This window comes from Prionailurus bengalensis, chromosome E1 (genome assembly GCF_016509475.1).
Source record: "Prionailurus bengalensis isolate Pbe53 chromosome E1, Fcat_Pben_1.1_paternal_pri, whole genome shotgun sequence".
Lineage (NCBI taxonomy): Eukaryota > Metazoa > Chordata > Mammalia > Carnivora > Felidae > Prionailurus > Prionailurus bengalensis.
Window position 1 is genome coordinate 34,790,716 of NC_057347.1, and position 18,507 is coordinate 34,809,222.

The 18,507-nt window shown below is 60.9% G+C and overlaps 1 protein-coding gene across 20 annotated transcripts in view; it reads right to left on the minus strand.

The window, feature by feature from the left end:
• Positions 1 to 18,507, minus strand: part of CACNA1G (calcium voltage-gated channel subunit alpha1 G) — a 61,261-nt gene that overhangs the window by 13,658 nt on the left and 29,096 nt on the right. For 5 of the 20 annotated variants that reach the window (XM_043584074.1, XM_043584072.1, XM_043584079.1 and 2 more), the window contains exons 11-26: positions 17,997 to 18,182; positions 17,782 to 17,896; positions 17,532 to 17,687; positions 14,607 to 14,675; positions 13,029 to 13,113; positions 12,747 to 12,940; positions 11,544 to 11,975; positions 10,527 to 10,627; positions 10,214 to 10,337; positions 8,519 to 8,587; positions 8,184 to 8,368; positions 7,150 to 7,276; positions 5,488 to 5,613; positions 4,770 to 4,859; positions 4,027 to 4,219; positions 2,060 to 2,113 (exon numbers count right to left, since the gene is read on the minus strand). In XM_043584074.1, coding sequence (XP_043440009.1) covers positions 2,060 to 2,113; positions 4,027 to 4,219; positions 4,770 to 4,859; positions 5,488 to 5,613; positions 7,150 to 7,276; positions 8,184 to 8,368; positions 8,519 to 8,587; positions 10,214 to 10,337; positions 10,527 to 10,627; positions 11,544 to 11,975; positions 12,747 to 12,940; positions 13,029 to 13,113; positions 14,607 to 14,675; positions 17,532 to 17,687; positions 17,782 to 17,896; positions 17,997 to 18,182 — 2,306 coding nt within the window. Of the gene's footprint in view, positions 1 to 2,059; positions 2,114 to 4,005; positions 4,220 to 4,769; positions 4,860 to 5,487; positions 5,614 to 7,149; positions 7,277 to 8,183; positions 8,369 to 8,518; positions 8,588 to 10,213; positions 10,338 to 10,526; positions 10,628 to 11,543; positions 11,976 to 12,746; positions 12,941 to 13,028; positions 13,114 to 14,606; positions 14,676 to 17,531; positions 17,688 to 17,781; positions 17,897 to 17,996; positions 18,183 to 18,507 lie in introns of all 20 variants that reach the window. The other 15 variants (XM_043584082.1, XM_043584076.1, XM_043584089.1 and 12 more) reach the window with 5 other exon arrangements.

The window sequence follows — 18,507 nt, forward strand, 5'->3', positions numbered from 1 at the left end:
GGGCATCACACAGTTGGCTAGACCAAGCACCGTCCCCAGGCAACTGATTGAAAATGCGGACGTTCAGGTCCTGCCCCAGACCGCTCCATGAGAATTTCTAGGGCGGTGCTCAAGCATCTGCGTTTTAGTACGTTCTCCAGGTGATTCTTACACGCACGGAAGTTTGAAAAGCTCTACCAGCGACCACACAGAACACCAGGTTTGGGAAAGAGGGATGGGGGGTGATCTGAGCCCCTATTAAGGGTCTCTGAGTCTTCATTACCAGCTGGAAAGGTAAGACACGCTATTGTCATCAGGGTATATGCCTGTATGTGCCAACGGGCGCATGGCGGAATGTGACTGGAATGGGGGTGCAGCGTGAGGGTAACAAAGGTATTGGGCATCGAATGGGTGTGTTGGGAGGAGCTCTGGGCCCAAAAGGGTCTGAGCGTGTTAATTCCTGGTGGAGAAGCCTCTGTGGGCCAGCCCCAGGCCAAGACAGTGTTGGGGTAAATGTGTATGTGTGGACACTTCGGCCTGCAGGCCAGGTGACCCCGTAAGGGAAAACCTGTAGGGTACTTCCTCCCGCCCTCCCTCACCCCTAACACATCAGGAATTTGCAGTACAGCCTGACACAGAGACATGGGACCCAGGCAAATAGTTACGAATCGGCAAGAGCCTCCTGAGCGCCCAGACAGATGGTCTCTCAATGACAAATACCATAGCTTGGCATCATGGGGACAGGAGACATCAACCCTCAGGGATGGCCTCCCAAAACAAGGCTCAGGGGGTCCCTGAGCCCCCACAGATCAGGTAGCCCAGCACCCAGAGGGCAGCGTCTGCCGGGGTCTGGCTTCTGGGGGAGCACAGAATAGTGGAGAAAGTCCCAGCCCAGCGGTTCCCAGCCTGAAGTCTCAAGTCCTCTGCAGCCTGAGAAGGCAGCCACATGGGGGTCCTTAACGTTCTTTTCAATATTTCTAAAAGCTTAAAAGAAATCATACATAGGCCTGTGTTAAGGCCCCACGGACTAATTTGATGGCAAAATGGTCTTTCTTTGCTACCGTTGAGTGTGAAACCCTCTGCAGCTCAGAAGCTCTGGTTAGCAATTAGATGTGCCTCTGATTAGTAAAAACAGTGAAAAAAAGTCATTACTGAAGGTGCTCGTAACTTCAAAGACAGTCTCTTAAAATGTGGGATCTGCTGGAGGACGTGATGAGGGGTGCCCTTGAGGACGAACAGGTTGGGAACCACCTGGGGAAGACATTAGAGGGTGTGACAAGGCCCCGCGGCCTGTCACGGGGTCTCCGAGCCTCTGACCCTCTGTTGAGGGCCCGTGTTGGGGGAGGCAGCGGCCAGAGGACCAGGGGAGGGCGAGCAGGACCAAAGCCATCCCGGCGGGGGCAGGTGGGGGGGGGGGTCACGGCTCTCAAAGACAAAGACCCAATTCACTCCCAAATCTTTGGCTTTTAGGGGTGAGAAGCTTGTGGCCAACTCAGGCCTCAGATTCCCCATCCTGCTGTTCGTAGGGATGACGTGGCCACTGCGATTACTTGACTCTTAATGAGTCTGTTCAATTATTCATCGTTACATTTTTAAAACAAATCCTTTCCCTCTCTGCTCCTCTCATCCTGCTTTGCTTGGATCAAAGTCTTCCCTTCAGACAAAAGGAGACGGGCGAGATTTGCAGCTCTAATAATCGAACGGTGTGACAGGGAGGAGGAGCGGGAGCGGGACGGGGCGGCAGGGGGCTGGGCGGCTCGGCCCTCGGAAGCCTTGCGGGAGAAGGAGGGTCCGCCACGAGGGGTCAGAGGAAGGGGCGTGCAAGGCCCTCAGCCCCCGGCCGGTGTAGCACAGGCCTATAGGATGACGCAGAGCCCGGCGGCGCCCCGGGGACCCTCACTCCCTCGCCCCAAGAGGATGGAATCAATGAGCCACGGGGGGGGGGGGGGGGGGGGGGGGGGGGGGGGGGGGGGGGGGAAGCAAAGAGGACATCCCAGCACGCATGAGGCGGGCCTGGGGGCAGGTACGGCCTGACTGCCCCCGGGCCTCGCCCTGGAACCCACAACCCCAGACGCAGTACCTGGCGCCGCGCTGGAGGAGCTGCCGGAAGCATTTACATCGTCCAGCATTAGATCTAAAAGAACGAAACACGACATTGGTCACTGGCCGGACCAGCTGGGCTGGGCAGGGCCCCCTAGAAGCAGCTCGCTCCCCCTTGGCTCCAACCCTCACTCCGCCTATGAATGGGGTTTGCTGAGCATGGCTGGCTGGTCCTGAGTGTCCAGCCCCAAACTCCGGGCCCAGGGCACTTGAGGAAGATGAGCAATCGGGCCAGCCCATAGGGGTCACAGGGGCAGAGGGCCGGAGGCACGGCGAGGGGCAGGCAGCCCGTCATCAGAACAGACGTCCACTCCTACCCGTGCCTCGGCCTCAGCACCACCTGAGATAGCTACAGACCCCAGAAGGGGAGCCAGCTGGTCAGGCAGGACCACAAGAGCCTCCTGCCAAAAGAATTCCATGTGCAGATGCCCTGCCGAGAAGGCAGACTGCAAGGAGGGGTGGGGCCGATGGAGCAGGGGTGGGAGCGTGGCTGCTGGGGGTGGTGTGCCGGCTCAGCCTCAGGCATCCACACGGAGAGCCCAGTGGGGGCCCCACCCCAGAGCTGAGCAAGGGGCCTGGGGCACGGGCGTTGAGGACGTGGGATGTGGAGAACCGTACCACCCACCGCCGCCCGGAGGCCAGTATCTCCTCGCCTCCGGTCCTGAGCAGCCCCCACCTCCCCTCGCACAGGGAGCTTTGGCTCTGTCCCTCCCCTGCCCGCCCCCCCCACCCTCCCACACCCCCTCCCCTCGCTCCAGGTGTCCCCCCCAGGTAGCAGGAGATAGAGCCACGGGGAGAGTGGAGGGGGGGGCACCACAGCCCCTAACCCATTTGGTAGTACTCACATTTCAACAAACCAAAGGGAAAGCTCAGAGCACTGCACACATCTTACTGGCGTAAGGAAGGCGGTGTGTGAAAGGAAGGGTGCAGAGAAGGGAAGCCCGCAGACCAAACAGAGACAGACACACAAAGGCTTAGAGAAACCCACACAGAAAGACACTCAGCGAGACGTGGGCAGTGACTGAGAGAGAGAGTCACAGAGATTACTGAGTACCAGACAGACGGACAGGAACCCTGCAGACAGGGAGACAGGTGCAGACACACCTGGAGAAACAAAGGGGCTCCCGCGCCCGTTACTTCTCTGGAATCCTTCCCGGAATCTGTGTCTTTCCCCTTAGTCTTGGCCTACCCCTGGCGTAAGAGCATGAGGAGGGATCGGATGGGGGCCTCCCCCAGCCCAAGCCAAGAGATGTTGGAGATCACAGGTGAGGGGGCTGAGGGGTCGAAGGCTTAGAGTCCCTATAACTTCAGACCTTCCCTGAGCCAGGAGAGATTTTTCACGCCCCGCCCCCGCCCCAGGCTTGGCAAAAAAAAAAAAAAAAAAAAAAAGACAGCCAGGAAGCCAGGGACTTTAGTTGGAGATAAGGAAAGAGTGGGTCTGGGGTTCTCTCATGCCGCTTGTGCATTTGTAGTTTCTGCCGAGGCCTTGCTCAGCAGCTACAGACACTAGGCAGGCACAGGGTCAAGGTGCTCGCTCCCCAACCTTGGAGCAGACCCATCTGGCACCTGGGCCAATCCCTGGGTCTCTGGGCGAGCGACAAAGTAGGGTGATCCTTATCCTGCAAGGCTCCCCTGAGGGACGAGCTGGCAGAGGTCATGCATCAGCTTCGACCTGGCATCTCGTCTGAGGAGTACGATGCTGAGACCTGGGGAGCCCCCCACGGTGGGGGGTTGCTCCCCTCCCCCGCGGGGCCGAATTGGTCTGCTTCATGCGTGCTCTAAAGGCTGACATGCTCTTGAGGGGAAGGAGGTGAGGAGGGGGCGGTGGGAGCATCTTCTCCCTGCCCCCAGCCCCAGCCCCTGGTCCCCTGCAGTCACAAGGCCAAGGTCAAGCACGACTCAGAGAGATGTGGAAAGACTACCGACCAGCCATCTGCTTCTCCTTACTCCTTCTCTTTTTCTCCAGTCTCCGCAGACGCTTCTCCTCCCGCCGCCGGGCCTCCTCCTCCTCCTGGTGCTGCCGACACTTGTGGAAATTCTCCACCACCACGCCCACAAACATGTTCAGGACAAAGAAGGCCACAATGAGCAGGAACGAGATGAAGTATAGCAGCATCCAGGGGTTGTGGTTCATGATGGGCTGGTGGGGATCAGGAAGGACAGGTGGAGGCATCAGGCGAGGATACGTCAGACTTGACTGTCTCAGGTGCCGCCCCACGGCCCGGGTTCCTTAAGACAAGGTCTGCAAACTTGGTTAGCTACAGGGCCCCAGCAGGTGCTGCGAATGAATGGGAGGGGTGGGGACTGTGGCAAAGTAGAGAGTAGACGTTCTACCCCACAGAGGCACCGGCTGCTCGGTTCCAGGTTAACTCCTGCCCTGAGGCAGTGCAAGCCCTATGTTCCCAGATCTTCAGATTTCTGAGCAGACCCAACTCTGGATTTTCACATGAAATCCACCAATTTTTAAATGTTTGCTACTAATTCAAAGAAGTGTAAACATGTTGCAATCCAATACAACACGCCCAGATATGGCCCTCGGGCTACCGGTCAAAGCCTCGGCTAATGGGGTGATGCCTCTTTGATGGAATTTGCCAATCAGCCTTGCCCTCTTTCTGTCCCGTGCCTGCATCCCATCATGCCTTGCTGAGTGACCCGAGCCCAAAGATGGATCCTGCCCACCTCAGCCCTACCTGTTGGTCCACACCCACGGCATCCAGCCCGTCGTACATGATGTCCACCCAGCCATCTTTGGAGGCCAGCACGAACAGGGACATCAGGGCCTTGGGGCGAGGCGGGGGGGTGGGGAGGAGAAACCATGTGAAACCTAAGATGTATGGCTAAACCACCCACCACCTGTCCCCAAAGCACCTTATGGCAGCAGCTCAGGGGACCCTAGCCTTTCAGAGGTCAGGCCTAATCACACTCTGGGCCCTAGGAGAGCTCTCTGTCCCGGGGCTCCATGGCTGGTATGAAGCCAGAGAAGCCATGGAAGACGATCAAGCCCTCTGACCTCAGCCAAGAGGAGCCAGAGACACCAGAGCCCTGGAAAATCCAGAAAGCAAAACCAGGCTGGGTCTGGGAAACAAACCAGCAAGAGGGAGTGAGCCATTTCATTTTCGACATTTCTCCATTTTTCCAAATATGGAGTAAGCAAAGGCAGTATCTCGAGAATATAGATGTGGCCGGTCCCATGCTCAGCAAATCCACACATCATTTCATCGCACCCTTAATGACAAACCCCCGAAGAAATACCATTATGTCCCATTAGCCAGTTGATGAAGCTGAGGCCCTGGCAAGTCAGTTGCCCTGCGTGCATCACTACGCATGCGCCCGTGTCCCCGCCAGACTCCTGCTACTACCCCTGCCCCCACCCCCACCCCCACGCCCACCCCGGAGCATGGAGCTCACCTGGCCGAGGTTGTCAAAGTTGTACTTGTGCCGGACCCACCGGTAACTGGCCTCAGCACAGTCCGATTTGTTGGTGATGTTCCTGGTGTCCTCGCCCTGGCACACGAAGAACTTCCCTTTGAAGAGCTGGGCACAAACATCCCCAGAGACAGAGCGAAGTGAGCTGTGGCCATGGGAACTCACCAGCCCTTCCTCCCCCACACAAGCCCCGGGGCCAAAGAGCTCTGGGCACACCCTGAGTGAGGACAGGGTGCTCAACCACGTCAGGGAGACACTGACAGAAGCCTCCCCCGCAGGCACCCCTTCATCTGGGCTCCTGGGAGCAGAGGCCCTAGAGGAGAAAAGGTCATCAGGGCAGGTGCTGAGGAAGGCTGGCGGGAGGGGAATAGTTCTTTATTTTCTACAAAGGGTGAAGCCAGGGGTTTTCCAAGAGGGGTCCGTGGACCAGCAAACAGCAGCGGCTGGGAACACGCTAGGAATGCAGATTCTCAGGCCCACCCCAGACCTGCTGAACCAGATACTCTGGGGGAGGGGGCCTGGTTTAATGGTGGGGGCAGGCTAGGTATTATAGACTCCACTTTACAGATGAGGAACACTGAGGCTCAGAGGAGTAAATTCACTCAGTAAGGTTGAATGTAGGTGGCAGAAAGGGGGCTTGAACGCAGGTATTTCTGACTGGAAAGCTCACCCTCACTCCAGAACACATCTGGCTATGACTGTGGGTGGGCAAGGGATGGGAGGGTCAGGAGGACCAGGGGGTCTGGGCAAGCCACTCAGGAGGGACCTACATCCACTGGAAAAGCCCAGGACCAGGCTCACGAGGGTTGCCTCTGCTCACCCAGGCCGCTGGAAGCAAGGGAAGGGGAAGGGGCACCACACAGCTTTGGCGAGTGTACCCCAGCCCGGTCCCTGGGGCTAGAGAATTCTAGGAAACCGGGAACAGCCCTCTCCCCGGGGCAAAGAGGACACTCCAGGAAGCCAAAGGACGGGAATGGGGGGTGGGGGGCGGTAGCCACCCAGGAGTTCCCCCGCTTGCCCCGACAGCCAGCTGTCTACCCTAAAGCTGAAACAGCTGGAGCCAGGGGGTTCTGGAAGACCGGGGTGGAGGCAAAGCCAGTTTCCTCCCTGGGCCGGAGGCCAAGTTTCCCCCAGCAGCCCCCACTTCCTGCCTCGTCTGGGGTCTGCACCCTCCTGCCTGCCAGCTCACCGCCGCTAACCTGGCCCAGCTGTCTGGGCCCTGGATCCCCAGGCCTGGCCTGCGGCCCACTCGGCTCAAGCAGGGAAGGAGGGGAGGGGATCCCGGAGCAGACTGGGCCAGGACAGCGTCTGCGCTCCAGAGCGCAGCGTGTGAGGGGGGCGGGGGGGGGGGGGGGCCGGCAAGGGCAGTGCGCCAGCTACCACAGGTCAGCAGCCTCTCTGAGGCCCTCATCCCTTTGGGGACCTCTTCTAGGCTCCTAGTTCTCTGCAAAAACGCCCAGGAGGCAAAGGGGCCTGAGGCCTAGGGCCTCGAGGGAAGTGTCCCTGTTTTTTCCTTTCTGGAATAAAGACGGCAGCTGCAGCTCGAGTCTCAGCTGCTTGGAGTCTCAGACTTGGAGTCTTCCTCCAAGAGGAAGGCCACTCCTCAGGTCCCCACTGACACCTGGCCCCCAGGCCCCCACAAACCTGCACCCCCAGGATGCCAAAGATGATGAAGAAGGCACAACAGATGACCACGATGTTGCCAATGGGCTTCAGCGAGGACATCAGCGTTTCCACTACCAGCTTCAGCCCCTGGGCCCGGCTAATGACCCTGGGGAGGGGGGGGGGAATAAGACGGGTTCCCTCAGCTCCGACGCTCCCTTGTCCCTTGCCCTGCTGCTCCCCCACCCCCACCCCCCATCTGGGCTCACGGGTCCCCCATCTTGGACTCTGGCTTCCTGGGCAGTTTTCTTTTCGCAAGATCCCCGCCATGGGGACTCCAGCTTCTAATGTCTCAACGGGACACAGACATCCCCACCTCCCCTCCCCCATCTTCCCTTCCATTCCCAGACCTCCAAGCATCACCTGATGGGGCTGGGGAGGGGACTCAACCCAAGGGAGGTGTTACCCAGGGATGCAGTGTGTCGTGGGGACAGGGAGGTTGACTTGCCGGGATCATGGAGGGTGCACGCAAGGAGGGGAAGGGGGTGGGAGGTGGATTATCACAGCCAGGGAGGCATCACTAGTCTGTCAGTACGGTCCCCATCCATGGAAAGTTCTGACAGCGGGGTGGAGGGTGATTGAGGGAGGGTTTCCTGAGAAAGCAGATTCCCTGCTAGAGGCGTTACCTGCTGGGTGGTCCCTGAGAGGCGTGTGAAGGTGTATGAAGGGGGGGGGAGGAGTCTGTTACCTCACGGGGGAGGATGGTCATCCCTGACGTTACCACCCAAGGCACAGCTCCAGCTGAAGGATACGAGGGCCCTGCCTGTGGCCTCTTATATTGTGCCCAGCACAAGGTCAGGGGCATGGTAGCCCTGAGCAGTATGTCACGTGGGGAGTATGTCATGTGGAGGGGGCGTGCCCAAGGGGGGGAAACTCCTGGGGCCATGGTTTGAGCCCAGTGGTGACACGGTTCCCCGTGGGGGGTCAGAGGCAGGAAGCAGGGGCACGTGGGGCTCTCGCTCCGTCAGGGAGTTGTTGGAGGCGTCCCTGAGGAGGACGCACGGCTGGGGGCTCACCTGAGTGGGCGCAGGGTCCGCAGCAGCCTCAGCACCCTCAACATGCCCAGGATCTTGGTGCCGCTGTCGGAGACCATGGACACCAGGATGTCGATGATGGAGATGAGCACCAGTAGCCCGTCGAGAACGTTCCAGCTGCTACGCAGGTACGCCTGCTCCCCGAAGCACCAGCCCAGCGCTACCACCTGGGGACGCCCGCTGCATCACTGTGGCCGCCGCCTCCCTGCGGTCCCCAGGCCTGCCCTCTGATTGTGGTCAATCTCTCCAATCCCCTCCCACCACCAACCCGGCCCTGGGAACCAGACAGCCCCGGAGCAACACCGACCCCCCATCACCTTCACGGTCATCTCTGCCAGAAAGACTGCGGTAAAGATGTAATTGGAGAGGGTCAGGAAGATGCGTTCCTGCAAGAGACAGCAGGCGGGTGTTGCCCACTAGGACCTCCTTTCCTGAGCCAGGGCTGCTCTGCACACAGAAGCCAGGAACTGCCTCCGACGTTTGACTCAGGACAATGACTCCCACCTTCCCCAACAAGGCAGACAATCTCCTCTTCCCAGAATCCCCCTCCCTCTCTCTGTCTCTCTGTCTCTGTCTCTCTCACACATACACAGAGCCAGCGCCAGGCCCCCCTGACTCTCAGCTCTGAACAGTCTCACCCCTAGCCCTGGAACAGCACTGTCTCCCACCCCCGCCCCCGCAATGGCCTGGAAGGGGAAACGTTCCCCCAACAATTCTCATCTGAGCCCCATATCTCAGGCCTATCCCGATTCCCTTCTTAAAACTGGGGCAGGGTTTACCTTGATCTCTGACCCCCCTCATCCTACCCTCCGCCCTTCTGCCTGCACTTGTTTTCCTGCTGTGTGGCCCAGAAGTGGAGCCACAGGGCAAGCGAGGCTGTACATCCCTAAGGCGACCCATGTCCCCCGATATCTATAGGCTGAGTCCCTCCCTGGGTGGCTGAGAGAGGGCTGGAGAGGCCTGGAGAGGCAGCGCGCAGAGCATGAGAGTCAGGGAGAGCAAGAAACAGAGAAAGGGAAAGAGAGAAGCGGGGAAAGGGCGGGGGGGAACTGAGGGGAAGATGTGGTGACAATGACAGAGGGCCCTGCAGCAAGACCTTGGGCAGAAGGCCGACCAGGGGCCTATGTGACCAGCTGCCCTTGCTCCACCCTGCACGAGCCCCAGGGGTGGGGATCTCCTCACCCACCTATTTCAGGCCTGCCCTCCATTCAAAAGGGTCTCTCCCTCCCCACTTGGGCGTGGCTGGAGCCCACCCTAATGAAAAACAAAGCCCAGCAACACCAAAATCTGAATGGGCGGTGTGGGAGGCGGTGGGGAGGGGTGGGGGGGCCGCTCCAAGCAAGTGCGGCAAGATGTCATGAGGGGCCACCGTTGTCTGGGGCGGGGACTATGATGCCCGGGTGGGGGGAGACAGCCGCCAGAACCACTTGTACCCATTCTGAAGAGGTCAGGCCCCTGGGAGCAGGTCCAGATACGCAGGCCTCTGGCCCTTCTTCTCCTTTGGAGCGGGCCTAGAAGGTTCACAGCCAAGCAGAAGTGACCAATGTCCCCCCTGAAAACCTACGTGTTTGTGATCTGGCAGGACCCAGAGGAGCAAAGGGCAGCTCCCTCTCCCCTACTCTGCACTGCCCATGGGGGAGGCTGGGCAGGACGTCTCCCCCAGCAGCGCACAGGTCGTGGGCAAAACCGAGCCCCTTTGCAGGAAGCAGGGGAAGCAAGACACTCAGCCCCGCCGGGGCCAGTCTGCTGCTCCCATCACGCTGACACTCGCCGACTCACACCCAGCTGGGCCCCACAAGTGCCTGGCTCATGAGAACGTGCTGTCTGCAAATAGCCAGGATGCAACGGGGCTCACTTTTCACCCAGGTAAGGAGCAGAGCCCCACTCCCCGAGCTGGGCTGGTGCATCACAGGAGGGAAATGGAGGCAGAGGCAGAAGGACACAGGAGGCAAGCCTGGGTACCAGTTGCAAGGGAAGCCTACAGCCACCAAGTTTAGTCTTTGGTGACTCACAGCGCTGTGGGGGTCGATCTTGGGACGCTCCATGGCGATGGTGATGCAGTTGAGGAAGATGATGACAAGGACCACATGGTCGAACATCTTGTGGGTGATGATTCGGTGACAGAAGAGGCGGAACCTGTTCGGAGACGAGCAAAGGCTGGGCAGGAGGCAGGCCGGGCAGCGGGGAGCGGCCTTGCCTCCTCGGGGCCCTCGCAGCCCGAGGCCCCTCTCTCACGTGCCCTCAGGCCAGGACACTTCTAGCGTCCCCCAGGGTGGTGTCGCGGGATAGTTCCCCAGGAGGAGAGGTCAGGGATCCCCTGCTCACCTTGACTGAGGAGAGAAGACATAGGCGGACCAGGAGTCTCGCTCCCGGCAGCAGGCGGGCAGCCGGGCTCGGATCCACACTCTCATCCGCTCCCCTCTGCTCTGTAGAAGGACCACAGGACTGGTGTGCGGGGCCGGGACCCTCAAGTTCCCCACGCCCTACCCCTTGTCTGCAGCAACATGGCCTTCACTCCCTGTCCAGCCCTTCACACTGGGCCCAGTCCTCAGCCCCGCTTCTCTTCCTTTATTCCTCAGACCCCCACTCTCCCTCTAAGCCCCTCTGGTCCCCTGAGCACGCCTGCTTCGTGCATCTCCTCCCTCCTCCCCTGCACGCCCCCCTCCCCCAGGCTCTCTGCGCTTATGTCTCTGCCTCCAGCCTCCAGCCCAGCCCCGAAGGCCCTCCCTGCTTCCCTCCCCGCTGGGCTTGGGAGCTGCATCAATTATCAAACATTGTACCCATCACAGCTGTCTGTTCAAAGACACACCTGGGGAGGGGGGGACCCTGGCCCCTTCTCCTCACGCGCTAACCCTGAGGTCCTAGATCCACGTGCCCATCCCCCAGGGTTAGAGGTGGTGGTGGTGGTGTGGAGGCCGGGGGAGGGGTGAATGGGTAAGGAGGACGGGCGTGAAGTCAAGACTTGTGATAAGGTCGAGATGAGAGAGGGGGAGACAGGGGAGGGCATCAGTTTGGAGGGATGAGTTATGGGTATTTCTGAGTCACTGGGGGAGGGCCATGAAAGATTCATACGCATCTGCCCGAAACCATTCATATCCACCAAGGACCGCAGCCCCGCATGTGACGAGGATCTGGGGCTCGGCAGGGCGGGCATAGGGAGAAAAAGGGGCTGTTTGGAGCTCCGCTTCAGGGCCGGCACCCCTTGAGACCCCTCGGGCTCGACGGTAACTCCCTGAATGCCACGGAACTGGCAGCGGGGCGTCCAGCCCAGCGCCAGGTCAGGCATTGCCCCCCTCGCTCAAGGTCAGGTGTGAGAAGTCACCGCGCCTGCAGGGGCCTCACCAGGTTGCCCTCGTCATCGCCATCGTCCCCATCCAGTGGGGGGGCGTCGGGCCGCTGGGCCCGGGCCAGGCGCCCCGAGGCCGACTTGCCATTGCAGTCCTGGTGCTCGGAGGCCGAGCTGCGGCCACTGGCTGTGCGGTGCAGCCCGGGCACCTGCAGCGTGTCCGGCAGGTCAAAGGAGCTCTTGGCCTCCCGCTCCAGGGAGCCCCTGTGGCGACGGTCGCTGCCCACCGGGCTGGCTCTCTCCTCTTCCGAGCTCTCGTCCTCGTCCTGGCTCTCCCGGCCCTCGCCCGACAGCAGGGAGCGCCGTTCCCCACTCGGGCTCCTTCGCTTCAGGCTGGGGGCGCGGCCCAGGCTGTTCCGGCTGGAGCGCCTGCTGGTCCAGCTGCTTGCCGCGCTCCAGGGGCTGTGCGGAGAGCTGCGGGCGCTCGGCTGGGGGTGGGGGTGAGCCAGGGAGAGGGCGGTCTCAACCAGGACCCCGCAGCCCTGCACCCCACCCCCCACAGGCACCCTGTCTCCTGGGAGCCTCCTCGGCGCCATATCAGGAGTCGACGTGTAAGCGGGAGCCGTGGACCAGACGCCTGGGTTCAGATTACTCACTCCCACCAGCTGGGTGACCCTGGGCAAGTGACTAAACCTCTCTGTGCCTCAGTTCCTCATCTGGAGAAGAGCTACGACACTAGTACCTATTCCTCATGTAGCTGACTGGCCGTATAAAGTGACGGCAGGCGCGCGGGCCCCGACGCCGACTCCTGGATTAAACTTCTGGCTCTGTCACCGGCTCACTGCCGAGCTTCCCACCAATCAGTTTGGCAAGCTAAGACCCGGGTCCCCATCTGTCAAGTGGGGATAATAATGAGACCTACCTCGTGGGGTTGCTCTGGTACAGAATCAGTAACTGGACGGGGTTTGCTATTATGATGAAGTATTAAGGAGAGAAGGACCTCCCCTATCTTATAGCAGAGGCTCAGAGGTTGAGTTTCACCCAAGGGCAGTTCAGGAACACAAGAATAGGATTAGAACACTGCTCTTTCTCCCCCCAAGGCCAGAGCTCTGCACCTGCCTGCATTACTAGCCCTACTGACCTCCCGGGGGCTTGTCCAACCTAGGGCTCAGAGGCCTTGGGCCTCTCCGCCCCCATCCTCTCTTCCCTCCTGACCTCTGCACATGTCCCACCGTAGGGCACCCATGTGCACCCCATACCGGTGACTTCATCTCATGGGCCGCCCCTGGCTCAGCAGACCCGCTGCTGCTGGTGCGGCGGGAGGCGGGGCCCAGCGCCTCAGCCAGGCCGGTGCTGGAACTCTTGGGGAGCGACATGGGCGTGGCGGCTGTGTGGATGATAAGAGGCGGCAGCAGGTTCTTCCGCAGCTCCGGGTGCTCTCCCAGGGACACCACTGCCGGGGGAGTGAGAGAAGGAGAGACCCTGAGTCCACTCAAGGCTGGCCCAGGGCCAGGGCCCGCACCCCCAGGATAGATACTCACAGGCCAAGCGCTTCTTCCTGTCCCCGTCACCATCCAGGCTGGGTGAGAAGAAATCGGGCTCTGACTCGGACTTGGTGGCATCTCCCTAGGGTGGGGGTGGGGGGGGGGAGCAGCAGGCCATTAGAGACCTGGCCCTGCAGGGGTTAGTGGGCTGGACTGAGGCCTCCCTGTCTCCACAAGCATACACCACATATAGGCTATGGGAACCAGCAACCACGGCACGAGGCATGCACTGGCACAGGCCACACCATCCAGGCGTGGGGCCCAGAGCTCCCCAGGGCCCCCGACACCTCTGCCTCCCACCTGCCACACCTCAGAGAAGGCCACGGCTAACCCCATAGCCCACGACACAACCAGCCTGGCGGGGACTGGCTCCGGGAAGGGCTGAGGGGAGAGGGGAACAGCCGGGCAGGCGGGTGGGCAGGTGGCATAGGCCAAAGGGAGCTGGGGACCTGAGTGAAATGGTCACTAGAGCTTAAATTCCCAAGGCCACTTGTGCCCTCTGCTTTCCTTCCATGGCTGCCCTCCCCTGAGCCGCAGACCTGAGGACCCCAGAAGGAAATTGAAAGACCCCAGACAGAGCAGCTCAGCCCAAGGAGGCCACTTCAGGCCCTCTGCTTCTTCCCCTCGTCTTTCCCAAGACCCCACCCCGTCCCCTGGCCCCATTTTTACCTCTGTCCCTGTCTCTGGGGTACTTTTTTCTTCCTTCTTAGCAGGTCAGTGGGTTCCCCAGTAATTACACACTTCTCCTTAAGGAGTTATTAAGAAATACTTGATTGCTACTTTTGATAAGGGCATAAATATTGCGTAATTGGCATCTCAGGGGATCATTTTCATTAACTCAGTTTACATCCCTAACGAGGCCTTTAATTATCGAGTGGGATCTCCAGGGGGCCGCTCGGGATGCACAGCACTGTGGGGTCCCGCGGGAACCCCGGCCTTGGCCCGAATTCCAGGGCCAGCGCAGGAAACAGTGGAGCACGGGCTCGGTGTGGAGGCCAGAGTGGGGGCAGGCCCCCAAATGCCTGCTGGACCTCCCAGGTGGCCAGGGGGCCAGAGACTCGGAAGTGGGTTTAAAAATCTGGGACCTTCTGGCAAGAGGCACCCCACCCTCACATCCTCCAAAGACTTGTCCTGAGCTGAGGCAGCTTGTGGGGGTCTCCAATAGGGGCTCAGGGCAAGGGGGAGGGGAGAGAGATGGGGAAGTACAGTCTGCGGCCACGATCCCGAGACTCGGACTCCTCGGGGACCTCAGTGTAGGCACCCACACGCGGTGGACCACACACGTGCACACAGAGATTCTAAGTCCCTTCCTTCTCCCGCCCCTCTACTGGTCCAGCGGGGGACGGGAACAGTGCCCTTGGCAGGGTGGTGGGGGCAGAGGCAAGGAGGCCCCTCCTCTCCATGTCCTCAGGGGGAAGGGACTTAAAATCGAAGCAAACCTCACGACACCAATGACCACCACAGCTACCACAGTTGCACAGCGGCTGAGCGTGAACACGAGCACAGAGACACGGAGGTGGAAGGGGCACAGGGCACGGGGAGCGGGGGCATGCCGACTCATGATCGCGTACCTACCCCCTGGGAGTCGACAGGCAGCTGAATACAGCTTAACTGTCCACTCGCATCTTCCCGTTTGCTGATTTCCTACAGGGAGACGGGGAGGCAGGGGACGGGCGCTGGTCACAGGTGCTCGGGCTTTCAAACATCAGCAGTGTCAAAAGAGGACGAAGAAAAGGATGGCACAAACCCGACAGGGGTGGAAGGGGGACGAGACACTGGGGGTAGGGGAGGAGGAGAAAGGGGACAGACGGCCTTCCAGAATTCAACCACAGGCCCTCGGGCCCGAATGAATCTGAAGGGTGAGGGCAGAGGCCATGAAGGTGGGGGAAAAGGGCAGGCAAGGAGATCGAGCCCCCCAGTAATCCTAATAATGACAGCTACGATGCACAAGGGGCATGCCAGCCGCCCGGAAACCGCTTTAGTCACACCGGCTCGCCTCTCGCAAGGCGGGAAGGAAGTCACTCGTGTCACCATGAAGGAGGCAGCTGAGGTTTGGAGAAGCTAAGACAGCTGTCCCCAGGCACGCAGAGAGTCAGAGGTCTACCTGGGCCTTGCACCTGAGTCTCCAGCTCACCTTGTACTGGCCCCGTACTGGCAGCGGGCTTGGGGATGGGCAGGGAGGCGGGGAAGGAGGAGGGCATGAGCCAGAGGCCGGGAGGAGGCTGCGGGCCAGGAGCTGCAGCGGGGCTCCCCACTCCCATATGCCCAGCCTGCATCCCCCAGAATCAGACCGGGTCCAGCTGCTCCCACCGGGATGGGATGTGACAAGTAACACTGGGATGACAGCTATGATGTTGTTTAATACCAATTAATGGCCTCACACAGGGCCTGCTGTCTGCTCATTTAATTAAGTGTGTGCATGACAAATACACAGGGATTCAGGATGCTGCCCCCTGCACGTCGGCAAATGGGCAGCCGAGCCAGCCCCGTCTCCCGGGCCTCCTCCCTCTGACCTCTTGGCAAGGTGGCCAGGCCAGCTGGGACTACCCTGGAGCCCTCCTGCTGCTGACGACCAACAACTTCCTCTGCAGAGGGGGGTTGCCTGTTTTGTAAAAGAGCGGGCCATCACAACAGCGACAACCAGCCTCTCCTGCCAGAATGTGGGGCTTCCTCAGAGCCACGTGTGCAACCCCCCGCCCCCCTTAAAACTCTGTACAAGACAGGGCAGGTGCTTCTGGAGGTATCCAGGTCACCGGCCTGGCTTGACCGGCCCTCCCCTCCCCCACCTAGGTGTTGGCCCACGACACACAGGACAGTGGGCGGCTGGTCCAGCCCCTCCCGCGGGCACTTCAGGGCCAGGCCGCCGCCCACCCCCATGGAGGGGGGTTGATCTGGAAATCCATGCTCCATCCCAGCCCCGACCTGAAGCATCAAACTCTGAGACTCTTGCCACTGGGCACCTGTGCCCTGCAGGTTGAGGCGGCCGTGGCCCCAGGCCCTAGCTGACCCGTCGGGCTGGGGCAGCCACAGGCCCCCGGCAAGGCCAGAGTGACCTGTCTTCCTTCCCAACAGCAGACCTTGCCGCTGCCTAGCAACCAGGCCAGCTCGGCAGCATTCAATTTAACAAGGTGTTTGCTGAGAGGGCCGGCGGTGGGGAGGGGGCTGTCTGCACCGGGCACCTCCAGGGCTGCTGAGACGACCGAACGGCCAGCTGAGGGGAGGGGAATAGGCTCGGGGTGTTTTCCATATCCCCTCGCGGAGTTCCTCGGGGATTTTTCTGAGGACATCTTAGCCGCCAGGGGCAGTGGTTTGCAAGGGGCGGCGGGACCCCCATCCCCGCTCAGCAGTTCTTCCCACCGGCTAAGAGCGGTGGGTGTCCATGGAGACCCTGGCTCTTACGGGAGCATGGTGTCAGCCCTGAACTTCTCAGGCCCCGGGGAACCCCCAATGAAATGCCTTGTCCCTCGGCACAAGAGGCCCGGCCATCACCAGAGGCAGGGCTGGCCTCCCCCACCAGCTGCCCTCGCTGCCACCCAGTGGGAGGAAATGCGATAATGGATAAGTACAGAATGTGCACGGCCGGCAGGCAGCCGGAGAGGGTCGGTGTGGGACAGAGGCACCCGCACCCCACCAGCCCAGCCGGCCTACGGGGAACGGCCCTCCCTCGCGAAGGCTGGGAAAGAGTCGGAAAATAGATTTTTGTTTTTCCACCGTGTGCCGAGTATTTATAGACCAGGCCGCAGCGGGAGTTTCCATCCGGGTCACCCGGAGAGAACTGGACCAAGAGCTTCTCTGCGCCCAACCTGGAGCATTTCTAGGTTGGGTCAACCTGCCTGTGAAAGACGCCTGGACTGGAGGCTGGGCTGGGCCCGGAGCTTGGGGGACGGGCGGGGGAGAGCTGAGGGACAGGAACGACGTACGGCCCTCCAGGCAGGTGCTGAGCCCTGGCACAGCCAGGGCAGGATCGATGCAAATCAATATGAATGGATGACGCTGCCTGTGACGGAGGTGATGGAGCCTGGGCTGGAAATAGGACGCTCGTCTCTGCCATGCCTGCAGCTAATTGGGCTCATTTCTCACCCTGGGCAGCTTAGCCCTGCCTGGGCCCTGGTGGCATCTTCATTAGTTTAGCCAGAGCTTGGATGATTTGCACCCAAGCTGCCCCCACCCCTCGGCTCAGAGGGGTCCCCTCTGGATGTCCCCGAGAGCACCCGTACTCGGGATCCAGCTGGCACTGTGTGCCAACACTTATCCAGCTCTCCGGGGAAGAATCTGGCTGACCTTGATGTGGAAGCCCACTCAGGAGCTAGTGGACCCAGGGATCCCCCACAACCGCCCTGTCTCCCCGATGCTGAGGGGCTGCCCGAGACCCGGGACCTTCCACCCCAAGTCCCCCAGCCTGGCTTGATGGGCACTTTCTGCGAGACCTCCCCGGCCACCATGGCTCAAGCCAGGCAGCCGACTCCTCCCGGAACTGGACTGCTGTGGGCAGGGGGTTACCTCCGCCTGGAAGCCCTCCACCAGAATGGCGACGAGCAGATTAAAGAGCACGTAGTTGCCGAAGGTCATGAGGGCAATGAAATAAAGAGCAGCCCAGGACGACGTGGAGGCCATTCCATTGTAGAGTACCTTGTTCCAGTCCTCCTGGGTCAGGATCTGTGGGCAGAGGCTGGGGGTCAGGGCCTTCACCGGGGGTGCCCCGCCTCCCCCCCCCCCCCCCCCGTCCACCCCTGCCTGGTTACCCTGGCACCTGAAAGACGGTGACGATGGCCCAGAGCAGGGAGTCAAAATTCTTCCGGTCCGGCAGCGTGTCCCCGTCCCGCTCAGATGCAAATTTGCAGCCGAAGAGATGCATGCCCAGGATGCTGAAGACACAGGAGCCGGGAGATGGGGGGCAGGGGCGGGGGCACCCCCTGCCCCTCAGGCCCTCCTCCCAGCCGGCGCGGAGGCCGCCCCTGCCCTCACCTGAAGATGAAGATGAAGAGCATGAGCAGCATGCAGAAGGTGGCCACGTTGTCCATGGTCTTCATGAGCACCACCAGCTGTCGCTGCAGCGCCGGCAGGAAGCGCACCAGCTTCAGCACCCGCATCAGGCGGAAGGTCCGCAGCACCGACAGGCCACCCCCCTGCTGGCCCACGATCTCCCACACGCTGCAAGGAGGGCGGGGAGCCTGAGACCCTGCGGGCTCGCCCTCCCGCCACCCCTCCCTCTGAGAGGGCCTGGAAAAGCCGGCCCAGCGCCAGGGCGCGGGGCACAGGCGGGAGCCTCCGAGACGGGTGTAGGTGACAGCTCCGGCCCTCTCCACGCCCTCCTCTCTGCAGGCCGGAGATCCCCTCCTGGCAGCGGACAGCCCTCTCCCACATTCCGGCCCATGCAACAGCGTCAAGTTAGGGAATATTTGCTTTGTTCCCTTCTAATGAAATCTAAAGCCGGTTCCAAAAAGCAATAAGGCAGTTCTCCTGGCCTCAGGCCTAG